General features: G+C 41.1%; 2 protein-coding genes across 3 annotated transcripts; both read right to left on the reverse strand.

Moving 5' to 3' along the window:
- Positions 1-473: 473 nt before the first annotated feature.
- Positions 474-17,091, reverse strand: prrc1 (proline-rich coiled-coil 1). 2 transcript variants are annotated; one of them, XM_080419770.1, is made up of 9 exons: positions 16,956-17,091; positions 14,242-14,356; positions 12,934-13,356; positions 11,565-11,707; positions 10,785-10,887; positions 9,975-10,138; positions 6,055-6,158; positions 4,941-5,043; positions 474-3,912 (listed from the first exon to the last, which is right to left on the reverse strand). In XM_080419770.1, exons 2-9 carry the CDS (start codon positions 14,336-14,338, stop codon positions 3,700-3,702), a joined length of 1,350 nt encoding a protein of 449 aa, XP_080275896.1. In that variant the 5' UTR covers positions 14,339-14,356; positions 16,956-17,091; the 3' UTR covers positions 474-3,699. The 2 variants fall into 2 exon arrangements, with proteins under 2 accessions (XP_080275896.1, XP_080275895.1); XM_080419769.1 differs by having other exon boundaries at positions 11,565-11,710.
- Positions 7,555-8,096, reverse strand: LOC308078564 (NADH dehydrogenase [ubiquinone] 1 alpha subcomplex subunit 2-like). The gene has a single exon (XM_080419772.1). It carries the CDS (start codon positions 7,937-7,939, stop codon positions 7,637-7,639), a length of 303 nt encoding a protein of 100 aa, XP_080275898.1. The 5' UTR covers positions 7,940-8,096; the 3' UTR covers positions 7,555-7,636.
- Positions 17,092-24,382: the final 7,291 nt, after the last annotated feature.

Below are 24,382 nucleotides of genomic sequence, written 5' to 3' on the forward strand. Positions count from 1 at the left end.
TGTGTCTGAAAGATTCAGCTGCTGGTCATGATGAGGTCAGGTCTAATCTAATCATCAAAACTAGTCATGCAATTGTTAAGCCTTCTTTGACCCACATCTTCACCAAATCTTTAGAAACTGGAATAATACCCAATGACCTTAAAATTGCTAAAGTAGTGTATTTAGCAACTACCGCCCTATTTCTGTTCTCCCATGTTTCTCATCGATTCTGGAGAAGTTGGTCTATAACAGAATGATGGAACATCTGCAGGAGTGCAACATTCTGTATGTACACCAATATGGATGTAGGAAAAAACATTCTACAGAAATGGCTATACTTCAATTGGTTGAAAAAAAATCATCCTGCATTCAATAATAATGAATATGCTTTGGGAAGTAAAGTGTGTGTGTGTGTGTGTGTGTGTGTGTGTGTGTGTGTGTGTGTGTGTGTGTGTGTGTGTGTGTGTGTGCAGTCAACAACACAAAACACAAAGCAGTATGAAAAGTATTTTACTTGCGTATTAAAGGCACATTTAGGAGTAAAGAGCTGCACAAGCTTTCTTTCTTTATATTGAACACACACAAAACAAATCCTGATATCTGAGAGAACAATGACAAAGTCGACTCTGGCATTTGTCGGACATAATTTTGAGAAACTATCCCTGAAGAATGGTATTTACCTAACTTTAAGGTATAGGATGTGCAGCCTCTGTGTTTCATTGGTGGGCCGTGGACAGTTCTAGAAACCCATCTACCAGTGACATCATCGTTGGGGATTCCAAGCTAATAGAAGCCATTGTACTTGAATCAATACAAAAACAAAAGTTTTGTTGGAAATCTTGTTGGAAATTAGTACTGATGATGTCATTGCAGGAAACCGATGATGACATTAGAGTAAGGTTTCTGAACTGTCCACAGCCCTCTTCTGAGACACAGAGAAATGGTGCCATCTTATAACGAGCATTAGTGAGGACCAATTATGTGATAGGTTGAAAATGGGTGAAGTGTGCCTTTAACAGGAACCACAGAGGTTGACACTACGGTCTCAAATGCATTGACCACCAGGCAGGTAAAGGTCATACGTTTGAACTACAAAACATTGGGATAGGGAGTTTGACACAATATCTGTCCCTAACAAAAACAAAGACTGAGTGAGGGAGAGATAATGAGAGAGCGCTCTGAGCAGAGAGAAAGAGAGTTTGAGACATTTGCATGTTTATGGACAGATATAGCTTGTGTGTGAATAGTGAACACAATCTGGTTAATCTCAGTCTCTAAAAACAATCAAAAAAGAACAAAGAAAGAAACAATCCTGCAAAAAGTCACTTGCCCGTTAGGGCAACCAGAAAGTAAACTCCACTTGTATTTGTTTTTCTACGTGCCCTAGGCAATCAGACAACCGTTAGTGTCAACCCCTGTAACAAGGACAAATTCATTGCCATCCAAATCAATATGTGTAAGCCCATTTCTGCCTGGGAATGACATTCAAAATGCCTGAATTGTGATTTGTTTTCCCTGCGATTGTGACTTCCAAGTTAAACAACAAAAATAAACAGAATTCTTATATAAAGAGTTGAAACCTTAGAATTCTGTAGTCACAATGGCTCGAAAAACCCTCAGAAATCTGAGATATAAATTCATAAAAAAACAAAAACAAAACAAAAATCTATCTGAGGTTTTAAACCAATTTTTTTAGACAAAGTTATAACTGCAGAGAAAACTACCTCACATTTCAGGCCATTTTAACGTTATTCAGTGACGGAAAGGCGCTTGAGTACAAACGTTTGGCAAACAGAAGTGCGACACCAAATACAAGAATAACATTGGTACTTTAAAATAAGTTAGAAGTCAAGTGAGATATGCAATACAGCATGTTGTATGACACCAAGACATGTACATTTTAAAAACACAGCTACAATTAACTGAGGAAGAGAATCCTTTAGTCTTCCATACACAATCAGCATTCATTAGCACAGAAAGTTACTTTATTTGACGGAAATATCTGACAAATTAATCATACAATATTTTACAGGCTGTGAGACACTGCAGTGCCGAGCGATTACTTTTTACTTGACTTGTCGAGTTGTTTTTTCAGAGTAATGTAATGGAACTTAAGATGGGGGGGGGGGGGTTAAATGTTATGAATGCACTGACAGCTTTCCAAACTAATTTATATATCGTCGCTGTCAGGCAGAAACCTTGTATCTCCATATTTCTTGTTTTTTTCATAGATTAATACATTATGTTATGCTTGAATCATTGTATGACAGTGTCATGTAAAAGTAGAAAAAATGGCGGTAGTGAGCTTGTACTGTAGATTGTATTTTCTCTACTTCTGAAAAAGTTGCGAGGTTTCGCTATAATGACATGGCCAAAATAGAGAGGCCAGGTCTGTGGGTTTTATAAATATTGAACCAAAGAAAAAAATATTAACAAAGGCTTGTGACTAAATGATACATTGAATCCATTGAAACACAGAATATAATTCTTTCCATTACCTTGGTTTTCACCCAACAGTGATGATACTATACTTCTGTCAGGCTAGACGCTGAAAGGCGAGTTACTGCCCTCTACAGTCAATAGTACACCCTGCGTGTAGATTCTAAGTAAGTCGACAATACTACAAAATCACACACAGAGAGCTGTAAAACTCAGCCTGAACCAGATTTGAATATTTCTAATGATTGAACCAATCTTTACAATCAGTTTAGACAACTAAAAATCGTCTAAAACAAAAAACAAAATGTGTCATTTGGGTTCATCGCTCAGCACTGTTCAGGATATCACTGTTCTTTCTCCACCACCACACACAATCTAATCATATTTTAGATAAATTATCGAGTGATGTCTTTGTGCTTGCTCGGGTATTGGCAGGAATGAACTCAATTTTGGTGTCTGACGGCGTTTAATTGACCTCTTTAACTCCGACATCCCTATTTTGGGCATGTCGTTGGGCATGTTCCAAACATGTTCCAAGATTCTTCAAAAAATAGCCAATCTACAAGCTCACAATGCGAGGGTTTTAGATCTGCAATTCTTTGAAAAAACATTTGACACATTTGGATTTTTCTTATTTTAATAGGGTTTAAACATGGTTTAAGTCATACTTTTTTTGTTAAAATAAGTTTTAAATAGTTCTACATCCTGAGAGTAATCATTGCTATAGACTAGAGTGTTTGTTCAGTAACAGGGTTCTCCCCATCTCTCCAGCTCTTTAGTAAACAGAAAACACATTTTCAGGTCAGGATACCACTTTTATCCAGTCACATACAGGATGAACAAGTGGAATTGGTAGTGATGGAACGAACAAATGAGCAGACAAAAAAAAAAATGGAACACTATAAAACCGAAGCTTATAAATGATCTCTCCTGATTTTCCTATTCCTATTTTCTGTTTACAAAAAAGCGGGAGAGACGGGGAGTAACATTGTCCCTGTTACTGAACAAACACTCTATAGCAATGATTACTATCAGTAAATATAGAGCTATACAACACTTATTTTAACAAAAATATCACTTACGCCACCTTTAAGTGGTCAATTCACTTCAGGCCCCGGAGCCTGCATCGCTCTGCAGACACAAATTAAACACCTTTGCGACAAAATGTGCATTTGGCTTTTCATCACGCTGACCGGGGGGGGGGGGGGGGCGATCCCGTTGAACAGCCGTCCCCTCCCCTCCCCGCTTCAATCCGAACACACGGAAAGCCTCACTTGCGTCTCACAGGCTCCCCCTGGAGGACAGCTGCTGCTTGTACATCCCCGCCAGCGCTGTGGCGGCGCTGTGTACCATCTGCTGGTGGCTCATGCCCGTCAGGGAGCGCTGCCAGTCGGCCCGGCTCACGTTGGGCAGGCTGCGTTGCAGGACCTCCCCCACCGTCACCTGCAGGCCCGACCAGCGCAGGCTGTAGTCGGCCGGCGTCATGGACTGAGCCTAAAACACGGAAATGTACTATGTGAATCAAATATTTTCAAAACATTTCTGAAATAGCGAAAGTAGCCGATCGCCAAGCTCACGATGTGCAATGTGCGAAGTATATAGGGCCGAAGAGGACCGATGGATCACACTAGCAGCAACAAAGCGACAGGATACAAGTCATTTTCAATGGAAGCCATGAAGACATACAAACAGGTGTCTCCTTGGGATCCAAACGTACAACAATAAAAGGTTAATTTTCAAACCAAGACAGAAGATCTAAAAGCTTACAACCAGGATATTATGAAAAATGTGAGAAGAATGCGCCGTAGGCTAACCAAATGAATGAAAATAAAGTTAATCCATAATTAACAAATACCATAGTTTAGGCTAAATCATGTAAAAATAAACTAAAGTCATTAGTCATTACTGCAAGTACAAGTCCCATCACAATTCATCTTAAATAAAAATAAAAAATATAATAAAACCTTAAATCTGTGAATGCTCATGTGATTCATGTGACCCTTACTTCAATCAGTGAAGTACAGTGCTGAATGACATATTGAGACAATATGACTTTCTACATTATTTTGTGAAATAAACAGGTTATATATTAGTTATACTGTACTTGTACTAGGCCTATATTAAAATGTAATCATCCTTACCCTTTTTAAGTTAAATTCATTATTTGGACTTAAAATAATTGTTTTATTTGATGTCCTTCTGCACTGGTATTTGGCCTTTGTGCCCTCAAAAGTATGACAACACCAAAGGCCAAGTGGCCTTGACCCTAAAATAACAAAATTCCAGGCCTGCTTACAACGCATTGCAATGCATTGCGATGCGGGCCCATTATATTATATTTGATAAACCATACAGATTGGTTAAAATAACCTTTTATATTCACTAAAGAAAGTCATGGATGGCAGCTTTAAAAGTCATAAAAGGTTCTCCTGTGAACAGTGTTAGTTGATGTATACCTGTTGAACGTACCCCCCCCCCCCCTCCCACCCCAGCTACAGCAGTGGTCTGTATGAACCTTTTACCTGTTGAATGTATTCCAGTGCTACAGGAGTGGTCTGTGTGAAGGTTTCAATGTAAACGCCCAGGCCCGGATCTTCCAAGACCAAACAGCCCATGTCAAACCACCTGTGTAGGAGGGAGACAGAACAACTTAGAATTGGACATAAGCTTGGGAAACATTACTAGCAGGTCCGGGGACTCCCAGGGGTCCTTGAGGGGGTCCAAGAGTGTCTTCAGAAAAATGTTTTATGAGCGTTGTGAGCTTGTAAATCTGCTATTTTCCGATTAAATAGCCCGATTTCATTCTCTCATGGGGTTCCCTGGCACAAAATATTTTCAGATGAGGGTCTGCTGCCAAATGCATATCAATTTGAGGGCCCTTTTGATTGATTGATTGATTGATTGAATACTTTATTAATCAGAAATGTAAACAGCACGTGGTACAGTACAGTAAGACATTAAGGCTAAAAGGATAACACAAAAAGGTCCTGGGGACTTGTTTCCATTGTTTGAGATGAAAATATTTGAGAACCACTGATATATTATATACAGTACACTAGCGCTTTTAACCCATTCAATCCGGGAACACATCGGCGTCATTTTAGATTTCTTTGGCTATTTAAGAATAGCAGATATACAAGCTCACCAAGCTTATAGATCTGCTATTTTTGAAAAATGGTGTAAATTTGTGCAAATCTTTGAATATTATACATTTTAAACTGAAATCTTTGCTTCTGGGGGTCCCTGGAACAAAATATTTTGAGATGGGGGGGGTTTATTTATACATATCAAATACATATCATTTTGGGGATCCTTGACATGCAAAAAGTTTGAGAACCACTGATATCATAGCAACATAAGTGTTTTTAAAAAAAAACTGTTAGGATTTAGAAGACATTTGTAGAAACCCCAGAATTCTACAAATTCCCCAGTTCGCTTAAAAAAAATATATATATATTTAAAATGTGCACAAATCCCGATTTTTCGTGGTGCCACGCTATGAGCTTGTATATCTGCTATTTTTTTAATAGAACCAAGGTATAAAATAATTATTATTTATAGCTAAAAATCGAAAATGACACAGTATGCGTTCCCGGATTGAATGGGTTAATGGAAGCTGTGTGCATTTCTGCTCACTTGTCGGGGAAGAGCTCGGCGATGAAGTTCTCCACAGACACCACGGGCTGCTTGGCGTGGATGGCGTTGGTTCGCCGCAGGCTGTTGATGCGCTCCTGCGCTCCCTGTGGAGGAACGGGGCAACGGCAAGACTAGTTAACAAGACATATGAAAACATATGAGACCATTGGATTCCATTCACACACAACTTTCACAGACTAGAACAGCGGTTCCCAACCTGTTCTGGACTAGGGCCCAAAAAACATTTTTTGCAGTGTTTTTTCCCGTAATTTAACGCCCTGCCTACTTGATCATACTACAGTGTCACACAAAAGTATCGTCGCACAAAAGTATCATCAAACAAAAATAGCGTCACACAAAACGCATCGCTTCGCACTGCGTTTCGAGCTTGCGGCTCTGCTACCCCTGGGGGTCCCCGGACCCCACTTTGAGAACCAATGCTTTATGATGCTCTTAAATGCATCGATGGAAATGTGTCCAATTTGAGATCTTTTTGTAGACGATTCCATGACCACGGTCGAAAATACAGGTAAGAAAATACAGTTTTCCTACTGTGAGGCCGTCACAGCACATGGTGTGTGTGATATGAATTGGGTGCTTCCCATAAACACGGTCTATTGTGTTGCTTTGTATGGAATCTATAACACAGATTCCATAGTCACGGTTCTAGCTATCGCTGACCACATTGATCTGCTCTGCTCTCTTTCCCATATGATTGAATGGAGCTCTAAACGTTCATGCGTGCATCATGGCCTTTACAGCATCTGCATGTTCACATTGGGCAGTCATGGCCGCCAGTTCCCACGTGATGTTGTGCGGGAGTCCTGACTGCTCCTGACGGTACTGATGAACTGCAAGCTTGCATAAATGTCTTCATACTAAGATATAAGTCTAAGCTGTGTGGTGTGGTGTGGTGTATCCTCCAAAGAGGATGATACGATCTCCCACCTTGCAACAGCACGTACTACTATACATTGAAACCTGGGCCTCTCACCTTGGACTTCTTCTTCCAGGAGAATTATTCTCCACAGATCAATGGAGTTCCGGTTCAAGTTTCAGCCACTAAACCTGTACAGCTCTCCGTAGATCGAAAAAGGCTGAATGGTCGTAGTGTCTATGTGAATGAGGCTGCGCATGAGGTAGATTTCTTTTTGGGAGGGGTGTTAGTGCTGTAAATTGGGTTTATTAACAATAAGTACAACAGACAATGTCACATGAATCCATTAAGACCGGGAAAGCCTCTGTGTCATTTTGGATTTTAGCGTTGGCTATTCAAAAACAGTAAATCTACAAGCCCATAGCTTGTAGATCTGCTAATTTATAAAAATCTTGAAAATGTGTGCTAATCTTTGAATATATATATTTTTGTACATTTGTAACTCAAATCATTGCTTCTGGGGGGGGGGGTCCCTGAAACAAAATATTTTGAGATGGGGGTCCGCAGCCAAATACATATCATATTGGGGGGTCCTTGACATGAAAGAATTTGAGAACCACTGATATAGCAACATAGGTTTTTTTCTTAAAGGGCTAATTGCAGAGTTCAGAGATGGGGGTTTGGGAGAGAATCTGTCCGGTGAGGTCAGGGTCTGGACTTGACCACCGTCTCTAGCGCTTGGGCTACTCGTTCTGCCGTCATGTTGTCCAACGCAACACTCCTTTCTTTCCCAAAGTCATATCTAGCCCAGAGTTTGGCTTCGACTCCAGAACACTCCCTGATCAGGATGGGAAACTCCGGATTGGCTTTCTTCAACGTCACGTAGTGCTGTTCCACAAAGTCCCTGGCTCCCTGGCTGGCAGCGGTAGTCTGACACAAATGGAGACGGATTTCTCTGAGGTTCTTGGCCAGGTTAGAGCCGATGCCCCTCACTATGGCGGCAGCCATGTTGGATGTTCGGTTCTCGTAGGGTAGACTCCCGAAGCGTTTACAGAAGACACAGTATCTGATGACCCTGTCGGTTATAATAAGCTAGCCGGCAGTGCCGCTGGCATCATCACGATGAGGTCACGATGGGTGAGCCATGCCCAAATATGGAATTGTGGGTCAGTCGTGCCCAAATATGGAGGGGTACAAAAAAGGAATTGATAACACAAGCCTCTAATTGTTTTTGTATTGTAACAAACAACACTCTGAGTGCCTGAACAAGACCAGCACCAAAATCACTGATCAGTGCCTACAGGATCATCTATACCAGGGGTCTTCCAACGGCCCGAGGACCCCTTAGCTGACAGAGAGATAAAGCAGAGACCCCCCCACTACATATTGTATAACATTGTGTTTCATATTAAACTTTTTCATAGATTTCATATAGCTTCACAGACGTGTTTGACAGCACTACCACTGATCAGTGTATGTGGGATTCATGTTAATGTGTATTTTCACACATTTAATTAACCACTTGAACTGTCAATAGTTTGTAAACTCGACCTTTCACTCTGTACTTGGTCAGTTCTTTTTTCCCCTCTACGCCAAACCTCTTTGCCGAAAATAGACGATCTACAAGCTCATAACGCCTCGCAGAGGCCAGGTCCAGAAATCTGGGGACGCATCTTTTAGATCGGCTATTTTCGGCTAATGTTCCCCTCAGAATAGGGAGTTCAAGTGGTACTTTGTGTGATAGGTCCTATCACACAAAGATTTGGCGGTCCCCCTGTGGTAACTCTGAGGACCCCCTAGGGGTCCCGGACCCCCTGTTGAAGACCCTTGATCTATGCTATCCGATAGCAAAATAAATGTCCACCAACATCAATAAACAACTGGCACGTTGTTTTCACAGACCCTGCCCTCAAAGAGCATTTGTCTCATTCACCTTAGAGTACCTCCCCATTCCTGTTTGAGCCCTCTGGAACTAGGCAGTTATAAATGAAACAACTGTCAACGGTGTCACTTGACTCCCAAAACCAAGAAATTCTATAGTCCACACAGGGGAAGAGCATTCAATATCAAAGGTATTATTATTTCATGTAAGACCAACAACGTGATACTGTATACATGCTTAACTCATTCAGTGCCTGACTTATTTCTGGCAGTTTGGCTCTGAGTGCCAAAAATACATTGTAAAAAAAAAGTGCTTAGGAAGCGAGATACAGCCTTTTTCAGTAAGATGTTAGACAAGAAGTGAATGGAGCAGCAAATCTTCAAGTCATGATATCTTGGGTTCTGAACATTTTTTTTCATGACGTGGCACCCTGGGCTTATAAAAACGTGACGTCAGCGACGTCAATGGCACTGAATGAGTTAAATGCCCCTGTGGTCTTGCATATATTGGGGAAAACTTCCAGAGCCCTCTCAGAACACAGACGTACAGTAATATTACAAATCATGATCAAAAGACTCCCGTCGCTTTGCATTGCAGTACCTTCAAACACAGTGTTTTCTGAGAACTTCACCCCTAACTTATCCCCCTCTGAGTGAGCACCCATCATGACCATCTGAGCAGCCATCAGCTGGGTGAAGCTGAACGGAATTCGAAGCAGGGTCCGTGGGAACCCACACTACAGGGGGTCCTTGAGGGGTTTCCAGAGTGTCCCCCTAGACAATCTTGTTTTGAGCACTGTGAGCTTGTAAATCTCACAGCACAAAATGTTTTCAGACGGCCAAATACATATCAATTTGGGGGTCCTTGACCGTGACATATTATTATATTTGAGAACCACTGATATAGGCCTACACAAACCAAGGTTCCTAGGTGCTTTTAATGGAAGCTGTGTGCTCTCCAAACCCTGTATCTCCAAGGTTTGGAAATACAAGGTTTCCACTCGACAGCGATGATACTGTATATCGTTGCTGTTACGTTACTTTTGCCGTTTTTGAATTTGAATCCTGAAAAGTAACAGTTTTGGTCATATGAGGTTTCCACCTGACAGAGACGATATAAAACTAAAGTCCAAACAAGTAGAGTAGAGGTCAGGTCACATACCTTGACACCGGCCGCGTAGCCCACAGGTTGGGGGGCGATGTTGGACACCCCGGGGTCTCCCGTCACCATCGCCATGCCAAACACTTCCTGGAACGCCGCCCTCACGGCGTCCACGACGGCCTCTTTGTCCGAGGTCACCACGATGTCCACGTCTCCACCGGACTCTGGAAACACGCGGCCCGAAACGGTCACAATGTTATCCCGATACAAACTTCTGTCGTGACGAAAATAGCCGATCTATAAGCTCACAATGTCTGTCACACTCACAATATTATCCTGATTTATACTTTGTTGCGATCTACAAGCTCACAACGCGTTGGGGTGTGATGCATTGTGAGCTTGTCGATCTAATTTGAAGAAAATGTATACATTTTTAACAAACTACTTAAACCCTCTATACTTAGTAAAATGGACCTGAGTTGCAACTGTACTAGATACGCTCTTTTGTTTTATAGATTGGCTGTGTTCGTCAAACGTCCCCCCCCCCCCCCCCCCAGAATAGGGATGCTGGGGTTCAAGTGGTTAAAATACACATGCTCTGAGAACGCACCGATTGGCTGCTGTGTTAACCACTTCAACCCTACATAGTTGACCGGAGTCCCTCAGAGCTCTACATATTAGTGTCTTTTCTGTTTTCTGTTATTGTGGGGAAAATTAAAAATTCGCTTTGCGACGCGTCGTGAGCTTGTCGATCGGCTATTTTCAGCAAAAGCTTTCCCCACAAGTGGTCAAATGGATGAATGAACCACTTTCAAGTGGGCCTTGATCCAGAAAAGGTTGTGACGCCGCTGGCTTACAGGACAAACTTACTGATGTAGGGAGCCATTCCAGGGTCCAGTGTGGTGATCATGGACTCGACAGAGTGTTTGGTCTTGTCCAGGACTGTCTTCACCATGGGGTTACCTGCCACACCCTGCAAACACACACAATACACATGTGAGTGTGTGTGAATGTGGTGTGTATGTGTGTGTGTGTGTGTGTGTGTGTGTGTGTGTGTGTGTGTGTGTGTGTGTGTGTGTGTGTGTGTGTGCGTGTGTGCGCATGTACAATACAAACTCCCCATTGCAGTCAGAACTGCAGACTCACTCCCACTTTTCTCTGTAGCACTTGCCTATAGCACTTGACCTAATTATGACGACCATGCAGAGTCAGACTTACCTTGGTCATCTGTTCTCATGTTTTTGTTACATAGGCTTGTTTTTCTAGACCACAATGTTAAACTTTAGATAGCAGGTTATTTAGACAGATTGTCTTACATCATGTGGTACCATAAGGTCAGCCTTATGCAGCCTGCCGTGTTTTTTAATCTGCTGTAGTTTTTAAACCCGAACTGGAAAAACAAACTTCAAAATCAGCATAGGGTTTCATCCCCATTTAAAGACCCCCTTTTCAGGAATCTGAACAAATACAATTACATCCATTCCCAGCCCAATCCTCACATGCTATACATCTAAATTGAAGTTGAGCAGAACTATTGTGAGAACGACAATTATTGCTGGAAGGATTATTTCCTATCATGACAGCATGAATGAGCCTCATGCTATAACTAAGTGAGTGCTAACTTTCTAGTAATCAATGCTATACTTTTACCTTGATAAAGCCCCAAATTCCACCCCCTGTGTTGGGGTCTGCAGAGATCCTGGGGTCTTCTGGGTTCTCAGGGAAGGTGATGGGTGAGCTGTCTAAACCTCCAGACATCACTGGCTGCTGGGTCAACGGGTTGGACACCAAACCTGCTGGACAAGTGTACAATCCATAAGTAATACTGCTTAAAGGAGCATTTTCAACCATATCTTCATATAATCGGTCCTCTCCCATTCTCATTTAAGGCTGGTGACAAAACCTCATCGAAGGCATTCTAAGCTAATAGAAACTACAGCCTTTCTCTTACTGGAAAGCATGCTGAAATAGAAGCCATTGTCCTTGCATTCAAAACACACTTTACTTTTTTATTACCACTGATGATGTCATTGAGGTAGGCACGTTTCTGAACTGTCCACAGTCCTCTTCTGAGACACGGAGTGAGTAGAAAGAAATGGAGCCATCTTACAATGAGCATTAGTGAGGACCAATTACGATATACATATAAGATATGGTTGAAAATGTGAGAAGTGCTCCTTTAAACCAGGGGTCTTCAACAGGGGGGTCCTCAGATTTACAACAGGGGGGGCCGCCAAATCTTTGTGTGATAGGAACTTTTTTTTACATTAACCACTTGAGCACTAGCATCCCTATTCTGAGGGGAACATGGGGCAGAAAATGTTTGGCGAAGAGGTTTGGTGTACTGTACTGTACTGTACTGTACTGTACTGTACTGTACTGTACTGTACTGTGGAGGAAAAGAGCAGACATAAAAAGTGCAAGTTTTGAGGGTTTAACTGGTTAAGTGTCTGACAACACACATTAACATGAATCCAACACCACGCTACACAATGATTAGATAGTGTGTCAAACAAGTCTATGAAGATATCTATGAAATCTATTGAAAAGTTTAATCTGCAACACAATTTTATACAATATGTAGTAGGGGGTCCCTGCTTCATCTCTCTCTCAGCTAAGGGGTCCTCCTTGGCCTGAAAAAACGTTGAAGACCCCTGCTTTAAAGCATGGGTTCCCAAACTTTTCAGCCCGCGACCCCAAAATAATGCGCCCATTGACTCGCGACCCCACCTAACCCTGGAGGTAATTTATGCACATAAACGTGCACATTCGGTGCGCATTTGTAATGTATTAAAATGGTAAAATGTACTATTTGTTATCATTTTTAGATTGTATTTAATCCATTCTGTTGAATTAAAAAAAACTAAATAATTGGGAACCCCTGCTTTAAAGTATATACAGTGTAAACATTTGACCTTAAAAGACCTGTTTAGCCAAATGTCTGAACTCTGGACTGTGCCCTGGTCTGCAATCGATTCAAACCCCAATAATAAAGACTAGGTCTTTAGTTCATTCTTACCTGAGATTTGGGTGGGGCTGGCGATGGTGGGCATCAGCGGGCTCTGTGGCGTGCGCCCGGCGTGCCCTCTCGTGATGTCATACCCCGCGCTCATGGAGAAGGATTTGGGGGGCCCCGTCGGAGGGGCAGACGTGACGAGGCTGGAGGGCGGGGCCCCGACGGACGAGGCCACGTAGGGGGCGGAGAGGGAGAGGGCCGAAAAGGAGGCATGTGGACCCGTGTGGGGGCCGGCTGCAATGGACGGGGAGCCGAGATGGGACGTGAGCGGGACGGTAGCGATGGATGGGGAGACGAGAGGCGCCAGAGACTGGGCGCCGGGCATAGCGGGCGGGGAGGCCGTGAAGTGGCTGGGCGGGACAGGGCTGGAGAGAGGGGTGACGTTAGAGACAGCGGCGGCGTCGCTGGACAGGGGGCTGGAAAGATCTAGAACAGAGAAAAGGACGGATTCCGTCAATCAAGACTAGATCTACAACACAGTTAAAAGGTAGGGTAAGGGCTATTTATTTTGTTGAAATAAGTGTTAAATAGCTCTATATACTGCTAGTACTCACTCCAGCTCTTTAGTACGCAGGAAATGCATTTTCAGGTGGGGATACCAATTTTATCCAATCAGGAGAGAGAACTCGCACAGGACACAGATGAAACAAGTGCAATTGGAAGTGATGACACAAAGAAATGAGCAGACAAAAATTGGAACTGGAACACTATAGAATTGAAGCTGATAAATGGGTACTCTCTCCTGATCGGCTGAAAATTGGCAACCCACCTGAACATTTATTTTCTGTTTTATTAACCCATTAAGACCTGAGGTTCCGATTCTACAAAATATTTAGATTTTTTTTCTAATAAAATAGATAAAGAAATAGTACATATATATTCAAAGATTTGCACACATTTCCCAATGAGCTTGTAGATCTGCCATTTTTGAATAGCCAAAGAAATCTAAAGTGACACAGATACGTTCCAGGTCTTAATGGGTTAAAGAGCTGTAGTGATGGGGAGACTCCTGTTACTGAACAAACGCTCTATTACAATGATTACTATCAGAATATAGTGCTTTAACCTTTTAACTAAAAAAACTTTTGTTTTACCTGGAATGGACAATAATGGTTTACAAAATAACCTCTAATAATCTCTCTTCACCATCTCTTACACATCCTGAGAGTTAAAGTTAGAGTGTAACATCCACTTTTCAACAACACAAATCTTCTCTTATGGCACAAAATCTTTTCAGATGGGGGTCCGCGGCCAAATCAACGTGGGGGTCCTTGACATGATAAATGTTTAAGAAGCACTGCTTTATCATACCCATAGCGAGCGGAGGAACGCTTCCAGTGGCGGCAAAATCAGGGGGTGGGGTCGGGGTGGTGGGCGGGGGGGTCTCAATTCCGCTCTCCTCCATCATGATGTCAGCCTTCTGTACCTGATTCATAGGACGATGGGTGATCAAATCACCTCTCCAACACGTATCCCCTTATCGATCACCTCTCCAATCTATATCCCCTTATCAACCACCTCTCCAATATATATATCCCCATAAATAAGAAAAAGAGGTTGAGCATCAACAATGGGTTTTCTCAGTGGAGTGCTAGACCCAAAGTCCAGTATACACATCAAAAGAAGGAATTTAAAAAAAAATCCCCAAAATGTAGCACATCCAAAATTTCAAATAAATGGAGGACAAAGTACTCACATTTCCACTTTTTCATCACATGCTCTGAGGAAGGCTCATAGCCGAAACGCGTAAGCATTCATTTATTGGTGTGTGCCAATAATAAAAAATATATAAAAAAGAGGAAATGTGAGTACTTTGTCCTCTATTTATTTGATTATATCCCATTATCAACCACCTCTCCAATATATATATATATCCCCTTATCAACCACCTGTCCAATATATATCCCCTTATCAACCACCTCTCCAAAAGATATCCCCTTATCAATCACCTCTCCAATATACTGTATATCACCTTATCAATCAACTTCCAATCTGATCAATCACCACTCCAATATACGGTATATCACAACACTTGAGTCCCCCAGGGGTCTATATTAGGGCCCCTACTGATTTTTGCTCTACACAAAATATCTATACCACAATTAGCCAAACTACAAGCTAACAATGAACAACAAGCTTGTAGATCGGCTATTTTCGCCAAATGTTCGCCCCAAAACAGGGATGCTAGGGTTCAAGTAATCTCTCAAGCAAGCACCACTGCCTTAAACATAATGTTGTTAGTAGTAGGAATAAACACAGAAGCACGTGGGAGGAAGTGGATTAAGAAAGGGGAGGAGCCTAACCGAGTTCCTGTTTCTACACAAAAAAAAGGAGGTGGTGCCCCCAGAGGCAAAAACAAAAGGGGGAAAATCAACTTTCTTTTCCCAGATTGGGTTTCAAGTGGTTAATGAGAATGAGAATCCTGAACAGGATGTATTACTGTACAGCTGTTAATCACTTAAAACACCTGCATTAGGGCAATAAGAACTGAACATTTATCACAGACGTATTTACTAACTAAATTAATAAATGAATACAGACAAAAAAAATAGTAATGTAGATTGTTTGCATTGGGTTTCTTTTCTAAATGTTGACAAAAGCATATGAACGATCTACGGTAATTATGCTGTGTTCAGATTGTATCATATTATGTGTTTGCACACACCTTATCGTCAGAACAGTTTATTTCCTGTCAGTTACTGATGTTCACAAACATTGTAACAGGAAATCAACTTGGACATATTTTCAATGTTTATGTCCTCATCAGTGCTACTATGAATCAGGGCTAAACAATATTAGGAAAACATGCGATAACATTGTTGAATATTGCGATGATGAAATCAAATGACTTGCGATAAGTAAACGAGTACATAGTTTGAATGCTTTCTGCCTTGGGTTGGCTGCCAAGATAGAAGCCTACTGTACGCACACACTGGAAGTGCGTACAGTAGACTGCAGTGGTTCTCAAAGTGGGGTCCAGGGACCCCCAGGGGTCCTTAAGGGGGGGCTCCATGGGGTCCCCAGCAATAGTAGTTAATACAGCATCACAATCATTTTAATCACAAGGGTTAGTAATAATAATCTATTTGATTTATACGTTGGCAAAAATAGCAGATCTACAAGCTCACAGCGTGTTAGTTTGTGTGGTGCTGCAAGCTTGTACATCTGTTATTTTTGATTTTTTTTTGTAAAATCTTGAAAGTGTTGACTTGTTTGACTTTAACACAAATCTTCTCTTCTGGGGGTCCCTGGCACAAAACATTTTCCGGTGGGGGGTCCGTGGCCAAATATATATCAATTTGGGGGTCCTTGGCATAAATCATTTTGAGAACTACTGGATTACTGTATATTTTCCACTATTAGTGAAAACATTGAACCTGCCTACAGCTGCTATTGACAATGAATATAAACCACCAACTCAGAAAAAAACTCTCTCACTGCTTCCCCTAAAACATTGTCTTCTAATCAAAAACAAAAACATCCTTTATACATGGATCGTTGAAATGAATAAAAACCTGAAACCAAGTTAAATAACTAGTAGGGCTCCGAATGATTGGCCAAATGTATTGATCTGCAGAGTGTTGAATACATGGCATATAAATATATAGCATTTATTGCAGATCAAGATGTATTATGCAATATGTACTGTATATTGTGCATTGATATTGTGATGATACATATTGTACAGCCCCACTATGAATGTAAATGTAATACATGTATTTCTATGTGTGTAGAGTACACTACATCACACCACACACACACACAGTATGGTTAATCACATTTGCTCAGTACACACACACACACACACACACACACAGACACACACACACACACACACACACACACACACACACACACACACACACACACACACACACACACACACACACACACACACACACACACACACACACACACACACACACACACACACACACACACACACACACAGAGAGAGAGAGAGAGAGTATTGTAACAAGGTAACATCAGGAGAAAATGATAAACTGAGGAGAGACTGAACTTACCTTGCAGCTTGGAGATGGACGCCTTCCGATGACGTCACACAGTGCCACGTACCACCACGTCGCCGTGGCATGACGCGACGTGACGTCACTGTCGTAACCTTGTTTTTGTTTTTGTTTTGCAGCGGTGGGATTTTATGACACCCCGGTGACTACTAGTGGTAACACCCAAAATAGCAGACCTACAAGCTCACAATGCATCGCGTTGTGAGCTTGTAGATCTGCTCATTTCGGTTGACGAACTACTGACAGTAAAAATACTTACTTTAAAGCTCATATTCTTTCTATCTACCCCTTCATTATGTTGGTTTAGATAGACAGACAGCCATGAATGTGAAATTAAACCCATATTTGCAGGGGTGGAAAAAGTGCTCACATTTGTTACTTAAATAAAAGTATCAATACTGCAATGTAGAAATACTCTACTACAAGTAAAAATCCGGAATACAAAATTTACTTGAGTAAAAGTACAAAAGCATTGGTATCAAAATGTACGTACTGCAGTACCAAAAGTAAGAAAGTAGGCCTACTCATTATGCAGAATGTCCCATTTCACAAGTTTTCAAATGTAAGAAATGTATACAAATCTTTTTTTATACATTTACATAAGCTCGACCATTTTCAAATGGCCAAAATGTATATAGGGTTGAAGTGGCTAATATATGTTTTGTAATAATAATCAAAATCTACAAAGTAACTAGTACTAAAGTTTTCAAATAATCGTAGTGGAGTAAAAGTACAATATTTGCCTCTGAGATGTATGGTGTAGAAGTAAAAGTACCGAAAATTGGAAATACTCCAGTAAAGTAAAAAAATACCCCAGAATCGTACTTAAGTACAGTACTTGAGTAAATGTACTGAGTTACTTTACACCACTACTATGTGTTTGTTTAGGTGTGTTGTTGTTTTTGACGTTAGCTTAGCCGTTAGCCACCGGCTCACCTCTTCCGCACTTAACGCAAGGACTTAACGTGCCCTACGTACCTGTACGTGCTTGCGTCATTTCCTGTGCAAACGTGCTTTCATTTGAATATGTCGCGGGATAGTGGCTCTGGTCAGCAGCCGGTCGCATGTGCACCGACCAGGTGTAAAGGACCAATCAGAGCGTCTGCTGAACGTTCCAAACGGTGTTGCCATGTCGGCTTATTGTAAGCGACTTTGGGCTTGTTTTTAAAGTGTAGTTTCTTATTTGGGCTTGTTTCCTACAATACATGTTGTTTAAACCAGTGGTTCTTAAACATTTTCATGTCAAGGACCCCCCAAATTAATATGCAATTGTCTGTGGATCCCTGTCTGAAACCATGTTATGCCAGGAAACCCCCCATACAAGATTTGTGTTGTCAAAATGACAAATTGTCTTGTTTTCAAAAATAGGAAAAATGGAAAATAGCAGATCTACAAGCTCACAACATGTCGGATAGATCTGCTATTTTCAAATAGCCAATGTATGTGTTTAAAGGGCGAAGGGGCTCGCTTCTTTTGGGTTTGTTTAATTTTCCTAGAACCAGTTGCTTGTTTCTCTCACGCACGCAAAACCTGGCAACACTGGCTCTAGATGCTGAGGCTGCACCTGCATCTCCTTCAGTCCACCAACTGATACCGTGTCGATCAGACTTGTCTGCTTACTCTGCTACTTCTTCACCCGTTCGCTTCTCCTCTTCGTTTAACATTAGTTTAGGTCATTAGTTTAATATATTTTCCTTTTCGATTGTTGTTTTACAACGTTTTTTGAAAGATGGGGATCGAAACACGACAGTTTATAGTTGGTGTGAACCAGGTTCTGACGGAATCGGATGGAGACCGTTGCCGTTATCGCGTCCAGAGCATCATTGGAGTGGGAGACTTTTCCACCGTTGTCAAATGTGTGGACATGGACACTGAGGTCACGGTGGCCGTTAAGATCATCACAGAACAACACGCTACAGCAGACAAAGAGGTAAGTTAAGTGTTGATTAAGCTTTTTAACGTTGTATTTATTGTGCTAGTGGCTAGCCTACATATAGCACATACCAAACCTCTTTGCCGAAAAAAATGCCGTTGTGAGCTTGTAGATCTGCTAGTTTTGGCTAAAGTTCTGCTCAAAATAGGGATACTAGGACGAACCTCTCCCTCCCTCCGTTAGCTCCGAGACGAGGTCCCACTGTAGACGTTAAGAGAGACCTCCAAACGTTTTTTTTTACAACCGTACATCTACATAAACGTTTAGATTTCAAATATAAAATGCTTTACGGCCACGGATGTAACAAGTTAAAACGCCCCGGTATAAGTACCCGTATCTTTTGTATTGTTCAATAAAAAGCATTTTAATCCGATCGGTGACCATTTTCTCAAAATGTCCTTCATATGGTTTCAACTACCCTACCCTATCGGTTGGGAGGTGTATTGCACTCTGATACATTTATAACTATGAGAAAATGGTCGCCGATCGGATTAAAATGCTTTTTATTGAACAATACGGAAGATACGGGTTCTTAGACCCAAGCGTTTTAACTTGTTACATCCACAGCCGTGGGGTAAGCACTTTATATTTGAAATCTAAACGTTTTTGTAGATGTACTGGTTGTAAATGGAGAAAATTCAAAAAACAGGAACAAGTTGCGCCATGACGCTTGTGACAGACGAGCGTCATGTGAACCATGGCTAGAGTCTGATCAGCCTCGGTTGGGTTGCCTGGAGGAGGGTGTCTGTTGTGGAAAGTAACTAAGTACATTTACTCAAGTACTGCACTTAAGTACAATTTTGAGGTACTTTTACTTTACTGGAGTATTTCCAATTTTCGATACTCCACTACATATTGGGGGTTTAGCTTCTTAATCTCTTGTAGCCTGTGTTTTGATAATAGTCTAACAATAATGTATCATGATTAAGTAGTCAAATTTAAATTTAACATCAAACTAAAATGATCTTTTATATGGTGGTGGTAGCTTTTCAACTAATTTCTCAAGACAACTTTTCAATTGCAATTTTCACATTTTCAATTGAAATGCCTTACTGTTTTTTATTTTATTTTATTTTTATCAAATGGGTTTCAGGTTGGCCTTTAACCAACTTAAGCCCAATATACTTTGTTGTAGATGGAACATTGCCGATATATAAGCTTGTAGATCTGCCATTTTCTGAATTATTTTTAAAATGTATGGCATTTTTTTAAATTATTATTGATTGGAATTGTTTGAAAAATGCAGGTCCAAAATAGGGATGATAGCCCAGTTGAAAGTAACACACCTAAGGGCGCGCTCCCACCAAGAGTTGGCTGGCCGCTGTTAAACGCAGGTTGTGCGCGGTCACAGTTTTTTGCAGCCAGCGGATTAAAAAAAACGCTGTGACGCACCTGTCACTCACACTCAAGATCGTCCCCGCAGCCCGCACGGCCTGTTGCCTTGAGCACCATGGTGCTTCCTGAATCTTGGGACGGTCCGCCTTCAACTCACCCGATTGGACAGAGGGAGAAAATCAGCGCCTGCCTCCAGCAGTTTTATGCTTAGTCGCGGAGAGCAGATAAACGCAAGGTCTGCGCGACAAGCGGAAAAATCTGCTCTTGCGTGAATCAACGCATTTGCATTGACAATGCATTGGCAGATTCTGCAAACAGCGGCCAGCCAACTCTTGGTGGGAGCGCGCCCTTACAGTGTATTCTCTTGTATTTTCAGGTGTCCATTTTGGAAGCAGTGCAAGCCTTGCATCCAGACATATGTGGATTGTTGAAGTTTGACAAGAGCTTTTGGCACAAAGGATACAGATGTTTGGTCTTTGAGCTTCTGGATTGTAATCTGTTACAGTTCATCAATGACAGAGGTGGACCCCTGTCATTGATGGAGATTAGACCCATCATACAACAGGTACATTTTTATTATATACTATAATCTCTCTCTTCCTTTTTTTTTTTACCGAATGGCTTCCCAGATTGTATTTACTCTAACCCAGTGATTACAGGTACATTTGTAACTTAGTGACTACAGGTACATTTCAGTGGTGGAAAGAATCTTGCATATTTTTAAGTAAAGGTATAAATACTGCAAAAATACTCTTGGTCCATTTGGTTCCAATCTCCAACAAATAGAGAGTAAAATATCAGACCTGGGCTCCAAAATCCATACTTCTATGATGTTATTTTGTTGGTTTTCAGCTTGCCACAGCATTACTGAGAGTGCAGGTTGTTCATATTTATGTGATGTTAGATTGTAGATTTTCACCTTGTTACAGCATTACGGAGAGTGCAGAGTGTTAACATTTATGTGATGTTGTATCGTTGGTTTTCAGCTTGCCATAGCATTACTGATGCTACAGAGTGTGGGTTTGATCCATGGAGACATCAAACCAGACAACATCATGCTAGTCAATCAGCATCAACAGCCCTTCAAAGTCAAACTGATTGACTTTGGACTGGCTACAGATGTAGACGAAGTGCAACAAGGATGCACCATGCAACATCCTTATTTTAGGTGAGTTGTCATTTACAAGTCATTTACATTTCATCTGTACTTGTCTAATTTGTAATGGATATCGTTGCTGTCGGGCAGAAACCTATTATCTCCATATTTCATTTTTTATATTTTTATATTCATAAATTAATGTCCCGCAAAAGTAGCAAAAACATCAGATCACAATGCATTGTGCGAGTCACGCATTGTGATCTTGTAGATCTGCTATTTTTGTAATTGAAAATCTTTGAACAAGAAATGTGAAGATTTTATCCTATAAAGACGACTGATTATCGATTTTGGAACACAGGTTCTTTTGTCCATTTCTGGAAAGTAACAATTTTAGACATGCAAAATTTATTTCCACCCGACAGTGACGATATACTGTAAGTTGTCATTGCCTTATCTGTATTATATTATTAGAAGCAGTTGCCACAGTAAGCATTCCATTGCATTGTTACTTTACACTAAAAGTGTAAGGAATGCAAAGTGTAAAATGTCTCACATTGTACTTTAATATTTGTACCCACAGAGCACTAGAAGTGTCTCTGGGTCTTCCCATCACAGAAGCTGTTGACATGTGGTCACTGGGCTGCATTATGGGTGTCGGGGTGCTGGGAGATTACCTCTTTACTGGAACCTCTGAATATGAAGTGGTGAGTATGCTATTACTATGTTAATACCACCACTCAATATGATGTGATGTGTATTTCACTACTAGAGTTGTGAGCTTGTAGATATACTATTTTTGGTAGAAATGGCATTATTTTACTTTTTGATACATCGATATCAGTAATTATGCAGCCAATATATCCTGATTTATTTTCAAAACCACTTTCTACATGCCGTCCCTTTTTTTTTAACACATTTTTTTTATATTGCAGGCAGAAACCTCTTATCTCACGTTACAATAAAATGCATTCTTTGTCAAGTTACATGAAACGTGTTGTATGCTAACGTGATGTTGTGATGTTTTTATTCAGATGAGATCCATCGTAATGAGGCTTGGGATGCCATCACAGTCCCTCCTGGATGCTGGGTCCAAAAGCCAGCAGTTTTTCATCCGGGGCAAACGTGCATGGAGACTTAAGGTATGATTGCAACTCTCTCTCTGCACTGTGGCATAACTGGTCTAATAAGATGATCTCTTACATTTTCTAGTACCATTGTAAACCATCATTGTCGTGCAGAAACCTTGTATCTTAAATCTTAAAAGAAAAAACGAAAATAGCCAATCTACAACCTTTTGAGCTTATAGATTGTCATATGTGAAAGTATAAAATAGGGCATTCATTTATTGAAAATATAAAAAGATGAAATATGGTTTCTGCCTGACAGGGTTTGTAATTCGCAGAAACTGGAAAAGATGTATTTTAAAATGTATCCTATGAATGTTTTTTTGTTTTTGTGCAGACTCTAGAAGAGTATGAAGCAGAAACAGGCTTCAAAGCCGAAGAATCCTGGCACAGCCTGGGCTCACTGGTAAGTAAGCTGCTCTTTATGTCATTGTAGAACTGAAGTGTTCATTGCATTCAAACCCATTTAGACCTGTTACACCTATACGTTGTTATACCTTTCAAGCTGGGAACGCCTCTGTGTCATTGTAGTTGTTGCTATATATCGCTGTTGTCGGGCAGAAACGTTTTTGTGTTTTTTCGTAAATTAATGCCCGACTTGATCATGCTACAGCGTCACACAAAAGTATTAGATTTGCAAGCTTGAAACGCGTCGCCTTCGATCTGCTACTTTCGCAATTTTTTTATTTGAATCCCGAAAGTCGGTTTTGACATATGAGGTTTCCAGCCGACAAACGATGTATAGCAACATTTCTGTTTTTAAAGTCAGAAAAATGTAGGTAGGTCAAGTGATTGTTTTTATACAGTAGCTCATCATCCTTTTTCTTGTATCCAAACGTAGGACTTGGACGATGATATGGACCCTTATGACAAGGGGCTTTTCATGGACTTGATGACGCGGATGCTTCATTTGGATGCGAGGGAGAGAATAACACCCATCCAGGTGTTGGAGCATCCCTTTATCACAATGCCCCACATGGCGGGCCAGAGCAACCGCAGCTCATAGTAAGTATCAATGTCTAACACATTTACTGTAGGACCCCCAATCTACACTGTAAAATCCTCAGTGTTTATTTAAAGGTAGGGTAAGTGGTATTTTTTGTTTGTTGAAGCAAGTGTTACATAGCTCTTTATTCCGATAGTCATTGCTATAGAGTGTTCTTTCATTAACAGGAGTCTCCCCGTCTCCCCTGCTCTTTAGTAAACAGACCATTTTCAGGTCAGGATACCTATTTTATCCAATCAGGAGAGTGAACTTAACCAGAATACAGATTAAACAAGTGAAATTGGAAGTGATGACACTAAGAAATGAGCAGACACAATTGGAACTGGAACACTATAAAATTGAAGCTGATAAATGGGCCCTCTTGACTGGCTGACATTTTTCAACCCACCTGATTTTTTTCCTTCTGTTTATTAAAGAGCTCTATAACAATGATTGCCATAAGAATATAGTGCTTTAACCTTATTTTATTTTTTTAAAGCATTGTTTTAACCAATAAATATCACTTAACCTACCTTTAACAATAGTAAATAAATCCATGGTCAATATAAAATAACATGGATGGATGGATATAAATAGATGAATGGATTGCTATAGATTGATTGACAGGTTGTTTGATATAATGCATCTTTCATTGTTCTTACAGTGTTCACAACCGCATCCTGTCGCAGCACAAGAGCCCACTCCCTGTGACCCCAGCCAATAGGAAGCGCCCACTCCCCGTGACTCCAGCTAATGGGACGCGCCCACCCACCGTGACTCCTCCCCCTGGCAGGTTGAGGAAACGCCCACTCACTGAGGCTACACCCACTGGCAGATTGCGGAGGACTTTGAAGAGGAGGAGGATACTGTAACAGAAGCTTGTTGGAGGAAACCTTGTGTCACCATCTTTCCACACAGAGGAAAGCCTGGTCTTCCAAACTGACCAGT

This window comes from Gymnoscopelus braueri (genome assembly GCF_963280865.1).
Source record: "Gymnoscopelus braueri genome assembly, chromosome: 22".
Taxonomy (NCBI): domain Eukaryota; kingdom Metazoa; phylum Chordata; class Actinopteri; order Myctophiformes; family Myctophidae; genus Gymnoscopelus; species Gymnoscopelus braueri.

Bases quoted from the DNA above. Each gene is read 5' to 3' on its own strand.
- prrc1 (XM_080419769.1), bottom strand. From the start codon at position 14,338: ATGATGGAGGAGAGCGGAATTGAGACCCCCCCGCCCACCACCCCGACC. The intron at 10,888-11,564 runs GTAAAAGTATAG...GTGTGTTTGCAG, and splicing joins GAATTTGGGGCTTTATCAAG to GGTGTGGCAGGTAACCCCAT. The intron at 5,044-6,054 runs GTGAGCAGAAAT...CCTCCTACACAG, and splicing joins GCCGAGCTCTTCCCCGACAA to GTGGTTTGACATGGGCTGTT.
- LOC308078564 (XM_080419772.1), bottom strand. From the start codon at position 7,939: ATGGCTGCCGCCATAGTGAGGGGCATCGGCTCTAACCTGGCCAAGAAC.